The sequence below is a fragment of the Cebus imitator genome, unplaced genomic scaffold (genome assembly GCF_001604975.1).
Source record: "Cebus imitator isolate Cc_AM_T3 unplaced genomic scaffold, Cebus_imitator-1.0 Scaffold5, whole genome shotgun sequence".
NCBI classification, from domain to species: domain Eukaryota; kingdom Metazoa; phylum Chordata; class Mammalia; order Primates; family Cebidae; genus Cebus; species Cebus imitator.
In genome coordinates, this window is record NW_016107320.1 from 12,938,182 (window position 1) to 12,945,129 (window position 6,948).

Below are 6,948 nucleotides of genomic sequence, written 5' to 3' on the forward strand. Positions count from 1 at the left end.
TTTTTTTAAATAGAGATGGGGGTTTCACCATGTTGGCCAGGCTAGTCTCGAACTCCTGACTTCAGGTGATCCACCCACCTTGGTCTCCCAAAGTGTTGGGATTACAGGCGTGAGCCACTGAGCCCAGCCTATAAATACATTTTCAGAACCTAACAGACCTTACTGATATAAGCTTCCTTGGAAAGTCACAGTCTAAATGTTTGGTAAGCCCAGCTGATGACCCACAAACTAATCCAGGTGCCCAAATGCCAGCAGGTTCCTGAGATGGTCATAAGCAGCCTTCTTCAACAGCCCTACTCCTTATCTGATGTTGGCTGGGGGCGCCCCCCTGCAAGACTGACCTTTGGCCGCACTCCTAGAAATCCACTGCAGTTATCTGCCCCGCAGTGGCACGCCGTTCTGCCGTTGCCCAGACAATCTAGGTTATAATTAAATGTTAACTCCATCCCTGAAACACAGGAGAAATAATTATTCATACTTGAGTCATGGGGAAGAGAAATGCTGTCATAGGCACACTCTCCTAGTGAAAAAAGAGACATCATTCTGGCATGGAGGCATTTCCCTTCCCAGTGTTCTACCTCATTGATAACAGTGATGGTAAAAAAAGAAAAGGAGAAAAACAGAAGGAAAACATGCTCACCCATGAACAACGACAGCAACACTACATGTCCTAAACAATCATGTCCTTTTCATAGAAGTGGTCAAAACCAGTGTGATAGGGTATAACAATCTGCAATCTGTGCTCAGGAGAATAGGTTCTAGCTCAGCCTGCTTTTCTTTTTCTTTCTTTATTTTTGAGATGGAGTCTTGCTCTGTTACCAGGCTGGAGTGCAGTGGCACGATCCTGGCTCACTGCAACCTCCGCCTCCTGGGTTCAAGCAATTCTCCTGCCTCAGCCTCCCAAGTAGCTGAGACTACAGGTGCTTGCCACCACGCCCAGCTCATTTTTAATTTTTTTAGTAGTGACCGGGTTTCACCATGTTGGCCAGGATGGTCTTGATCTCTTTACCTTTTGATCCACCCACCTCAGCCTCCCAAAGTGCTGAGATTACAGGCGTGAGCCACCGTGCCCGGCCAGCCTTCTTTTCTATAGCTAACTCATACTTGTTTCTAAATGAACAATATGACCATGGAATTGTGACAACACTATTTCCAGTAATTAGTGCCTTATATTCTGATCAACTAAAGATCCAAAAAGAAGGTTTACTGCATGCATCAAAGATCCAGGGACTCAAACTAGGGCCTCCTAAGCTTGCTTCTAGCTGGGCTTGAACAATCCACAGTAGAAACATACTTTAAATCTGTTTCAGCTATGGCATTTCTCTTCTCACCTATTATTCTACAAAGTAAACAAAGGAGAAACCAAGTTTTATTGTTCAGATGTTAGATGGGTAAGGAAAAATGAAAGCAGCAGCTCTCGCTTCAGAAGCTTTTATGTCCAATTTGAAACAGAAGGATCTTTCAAAGTCAAAACAACAAAAAACACCAGCAACTAAGGAATCAATTGCTGTTAACACAAACTAATTCCTGTTAATATGTTTTAAAAAGAAAACAACAGCCAAAACATCTGGCTACACTGTACAGACAGCAGCTGACTTGGAGAATTCATTCAGCAGGACTGTGGACACAGAATCCTGTCATACCCACTCTTACATAAAAGTTCTAAGTTTCCTTTTGCACATATAGATGTTTACCTCTCACTGGCAGCTAACACTAAGTTCTAAATATAACATTCCTCTTATTTGAATAAGTTTTCTAAATATAATCTTCATCTTATTTGCATAAGTTCTTGGGCATCAAGCCTTGAAGAGCCATGTCCTGGCTCTGAAGGATCTTGTTTCTTCCTAGGGAGGTAACCATGGCTAACAAGTCACTTTTTTACCTGCAGGAATATCACAGAGAGCAAACAGTCCGACTCGAACATCTCCGTTCACTGTCCACTTTTGTGTTTCACAGTTAGGATTACAACTGTGGTTCATGAAGCGAGAATAATTTCCTTTTGGGCCGGCATCAATTATACGGTCCTTCAGAAAGAAAAGAAAGGTGCCTTTTACATAAATTAAGTCTCTCCCAGAAACATCCAGCGCAGTCAAGGATCATAGGCAGCAGCATTTTGCTACCAGCTGGTGTTTGACAACTGACAAATCAGGAAATGTAAGGCTGTCTGGGCAATTTACTAAGTTCTCTCCTTTATTTGACGACCTTCAAGTCAAAGTCAAGTAATTAGGATAAAGTGGGATTTAGTTGCTTTTTAAGTTTGCTTCTAGAAACAAGTAGACCATGGAATAATGCTATTTAGAAGATTAGTGGGCCAGAGGTTTAGGAATGGCATTTTCTGATTAGAGAGCTCAAAGTACTGATAAGTACTCTGGTGTTCTGCTGTCAGCCCTCCTTTCCCGCTCCAAGCAGGAAGCAAAACTAGTAGAGGAGGGGATATGTGAGAGCTTAGGCCAGAAAGAAGAAAGAAAATGGAGAAACAAAACTTGGAGATCTGTTTGATGAAGGGACACTGTTTGGAATATTCTCCAGTGGTTATCTATTTACTCTGTTTTTACTTATATAAGTTCAAAATACATTTAAAAGCTGAATGTTTAGGTTTCCTGAATTTGAACTCTAATACTCTTGATACGCTCCAGAGAACTGAGCCTCTTAAGTGCTGTCAAGAAGGCTAGAGGGGCCACTGGCAGGGAGGATAGGGTTGAAGGAGCCAGATCTCAGTAATCATAAAGAATGGCATTTTAACTGATATTTATGAAACATGTTTATGAAAGTTGTAAAACTTTCAAACAATGAAATATCAGTTAAAATACTTTTAAGCTCTCTTTCTTACTTTAATGATATTCAGAATCTCAGTTTTAGAGAAGTGATAGCCTGGAACACAGGAAATATGGGTACTAGTCTTGGTTCTTAAAACTATTAACAAAATAGTCAACAAATCACTTATCATGGCTGGACATCAGTTTCTCGTCCTCTGTAAATCAGAGAACTGACAAAAAAATTAACTGAGATAATGGATGTAATGTGTATCAAATAGGTCTTATGACTGTAGGGATTAAACTAGCAGTTTTACTGTCATTTTTCTTTTTTTTTTTTCATGCTGCTGATAAATACTGTCATTTTTCTTATGACAACACTCATTATTTTCCTCTTTCTTTCTTCTTTTTTTTTTTTTTGAGACAGGGTCTTGCTCTGTTGCCCAAGCGGGAATGCAGTGGTACGATCACAGCTCACTACAGCCTTGACCTTCTGGGCTCAAGTCATCCTCCCACCTTGGCCTCCTGAGGTGCTGGGACCGCAGGCACATGCCAACATGCCTGGCTAACTTTATTTTTATTTTTTTGTAGAGACAGGGTCTTCCTGTGTCACACAGGCTGGTCTCAAACTCCAGGGCTCATGTGATCTTCTCTTCTCAGCTTCCCAAAGTATTTGGATTACAGGCGTGAGCCACCATGCCCCACCAAAAAGTGTTAATATACAGAACAATTTGGAGTTTAGGCTACCGCAGAACTTTAGTAATGGTCGTTTATAACTTAGAATTAGAGAGTTGATTCTCTACTTCAGTATATTTTCACTCAGTGTGTTCTCACATGACATGTACAAGGCTTCAGTAATCATTCATTTTGTACTCTGGTGTAATTAGCACATTATAGTAGGCACTACACTAGCAACTGCAAATCATTATGCTCTGCCCGAAGAAAAATCAAATTAAAAGAAACTGAGTTCAAATTAAGACAATGAAACAAAAACAAAAATCCCTTTTTCTTACAAAAAAAAAAGCAATTTTACCTTGGTAACAGTTAACATATAAAAATTAGTTACACTGTTCTCGTGGGCTCGCTTGATTCGCAATCTGCATTCTTCTTCATCAATTAATTCACCGACGTATTCATTTACAAATTCACCCTGGAGAGAAATGTGCAATATGTAACTTAAAATCAGCGTATTATATAAAGCATTGCTTAACAACACATGTATAACCCAAGATAATTAAAGAGAACCCTGAAAATACAACTTCAACCTTAGAAAGAAATGGCTATTTATTCAAGTGGCATTATTTTTCTGGTATAAGTGCTTCATAAGGTGACAATCTGCTTGCCTTTTTGTGCTGACAATACCGTTTTTATAGCCCAAGTGACAACATGTGGTGCATCGCTGGGTTTAGGATAAAGCTAGCTCTAGCCTTTGAAGCTAGATTGTAACAGACTTTACTAGTTTGTGGCTATGCGGGTTTCGGGGTAAGACCTGGAAGAGATCTGAATCTGAAACAAGTGAGCTCTGTTTCTGTTTTTAAGCTTCTTTTGAAGTAATTACTGACATTCAGAGGAAGTGACAAAAATAGTCTATGGGAAATCTTGGTAACATTCACTCAGTTTCTCCCAATGGTAACATCTGACATAACTACAGTACAATATCAAAACCAGAAATTTGACTTGGTCTAATCCAGACTACCAAAATTACATGCATGCATTTTTGTATGTATACAGTTCTATGCGGTTTTAGCAGGCATGGAATCACGTAATCATCACTGCAATCAAGATACAGAGCTGGTGCCTCACCACAGAGATTCCTTGTGACACTCACTCCTTTATGATCACACCCTTCCTCCATCCTTCCTCCACTCATCCCATCCTGGCTCCTGGCAGTCACTCATCTGTTCTCCATCTCTAGAATTTTGTTATTTCAAGAATGTTTTATAATGGAATAATATAGTACAGAACCTTTTGAGATTGGCTTTAAAGAAAAAAACTCAGGCAAATTCCCTTGAGATACCCAGGGTACTGAGTGTATCAGCAGTTTGTTCTTTTTCAGTCTCTGAGTTATGTTCCACAGCGTGGACGTACCACTGCCGTTTGTTTAGCCATTCTCCGTGGAAGAACATTTGGACTGTTCCCAGATTTTGGCTTTACAAATAAAGCTGCCATGAACATTCTGGTGAAAGTTTTCGTGGACCATAGATTTTCGTCTTTCTGGATAGATGGCCAGGAGTGCGTCTGCTGCACCAAATGGTGAGTGTATGTTTCCTTATTAAGGAAATTGCCAAACTACTGTCCAGAGTTGCTGTCCTGTCGGATGCTCCCACTAGCAGTTCATGAAATCCACTTTCTCCATGTCCCTGCCTGCATCTGGGATTGCCACTATTTATCATTTTAGCTGTTCTAACCGGCATACAGTGATAACAGTGATAAGCTCCTTTTAAAATAAGAGTAAATATTGTACATTCAACATTTTGTGTTTATAATTACATTATCATTAACCTTTCACCTCAGAAGTTTTGCTGATTCAATCTAGGTCAACATTCTCTATAAGGATTTGCCAGTCTTACTAATATACTTTAGAGGAAAATAAATGTCTTGAAAAACAAAAATGAATTGGCTTATTTTATCAGATTTCCGTCCCATTCTCCCTCCCTCCCCCACCTCACAAATTTCCACTAGCCTTTCTCACAGCTCTTAGTATTACAGAACTATTGGTAGTCAATATCTGAAGAGAAGTACTGCATCACTTTTTCTGATTGTGGAAAATTATTTAGAACATAAGCCAATGGTTTTAAAAATATTTAATCTTTTTCTATTGATAAACAAATATTATTCTATAATAAAGAGAAAAGAAATAAATGGTTAAACTAGAAGGGCCCGAACTTCCCTGCCTCTTCCTTGGCAGCATGGGGAGAATGAGCTCGGTGAGGAGCACTGGCTTACTTCACGGAGCTACATACCGTTTCAGCTGTAGAGCAGCCACCACCAGAGGTGACCTCTGGCTTTTTCTCTCTCCTATTTTTATCTACTGTATAAGCTATGACAAGGAATTCAGTTAGAAAAACAAAAACAGGCTAGGTGTGGCGGTTCACGCCTATGATCCTAGCACTTTAGGAGGCTAAGGCAGAAGCACTGCTTGAGCCTAGGCATTCCAAACCAGCCTAGGCAACCAGTGAGACCCCATCTCTACAGAAAATAAAGAATATCAGCTAGGTATGGTGGTGCATGTCTGTGGTCCCAACTACTCGGGATGCTGAGGCAGGAGGATCACTTGAGCCCAAGAGTTCAAGGCTGCAGCGAGCTGTGACTGTACTGCACTCCAGCCTGGGTGACACAGCAAGACTCTGTTTCAAGGGAAAAAAATAAAATTCATCTGTAACTGCAGCACCATAAAGTTAATTTCTTTCACTTTTTCCTTCCAGTCCTGTCTCACAAAGGACATGGACATTTTGCACCTATCAGACTCAAATGGCTTTTCCTGTATCTAGTTTGGATTTTGTCATCAGCTGATGAGCATCATTTTGCACTGTGGTATGATACTGAAGGGTAGCAGAAAATTGTACTACCATCTTGGCTGCACCTACTGTTACTATACTTGATGATGTTAGGGCTAATTTTCTTCTTTTTTTCCCCTTTTTAAAATATTTTTGAGACGAAGTCTTGCTTTGTCACCCAGGCTGGAATGCAATGGCACCATCTCTGCTCACTGCAACCTCTACTTCCACGGGTCAAGTAATTCTTCTGCCTCAGCCTCCAGAGTAGCTGGGATTATGGGTGCATGCCAGCATGCCTGGCTAATTTAAAAAAATATATTTTTAGTAGAGATGAGTTTCACCATGTTGGCCAGGCTGGTCTCAAATTCCTGACCTCGTGATCTGCCCACCTTGGCCTCCCAAAGTGCTGGGATTACAGATGTGAGCCACCACGCCTGGCCTTTTTCTTTTTTTTTTAAAGACAGGGTTTCACCATGTTGGTCAGGTTGGTCTTGAACTCCTGACCTCAGGTGATCCGCCCACCTTGGCCTCCAAAGTGCTTAGATTATAGGCGTGAGCCACCGCGCCTGGCCTTCTTTTTCTTTTTTGAGACGGAGTTTCACTCTTGTTGTCCAAGCTGGAGTGCAATGGCACAATCTTGGCTCACTGAAACCTCCACCTCCAGAGTTCAAGCGATTCTCCTGTCTCAGCCTCCCAAA

At 40.9% G+C, this 6,948-nt stretch overlaps 1 protein-coding gene across 13 annotated transcripts in view; it reads right to left on the reverse strand.

Moving 5' to 3' along the window:
- Positions 1 to 6,948, reverse strand: part of NSD3 (nuclear receptor binding SET domain protein 3) — a 115,307-nt gene that overhangs the window by 3,464 nt on the left and 104,895 nt on the right. For 10 of the 13 annotated variants that reach the window (XM_037741286.1, XM_037741270.1, XM_037741265.1 and 7 more), the window contains 3 exons: positions 3,787 to 3,903; positions 1,883 to 2,024; positions 342 to 448 (listed from right to left, as the gene is read on the reverse strand). In XM_037741286.1, coding sequence (XP_037597214.1) covers positions 342 to 448; positions 1,883 to 2,024; positions 3,787 to 3,903 — 366 coding nt within the window. The remainder of the gene's footprint in view (positions 1 to 341; positions 449 to 1,882; positions 2,025 to 3,786; positions 3,904 to 6,948) is intronic. The other 3 variants (XM_037741279.1, XM_017536560.2, XM_017536545.2) reach the window with 1 other exon arrangement.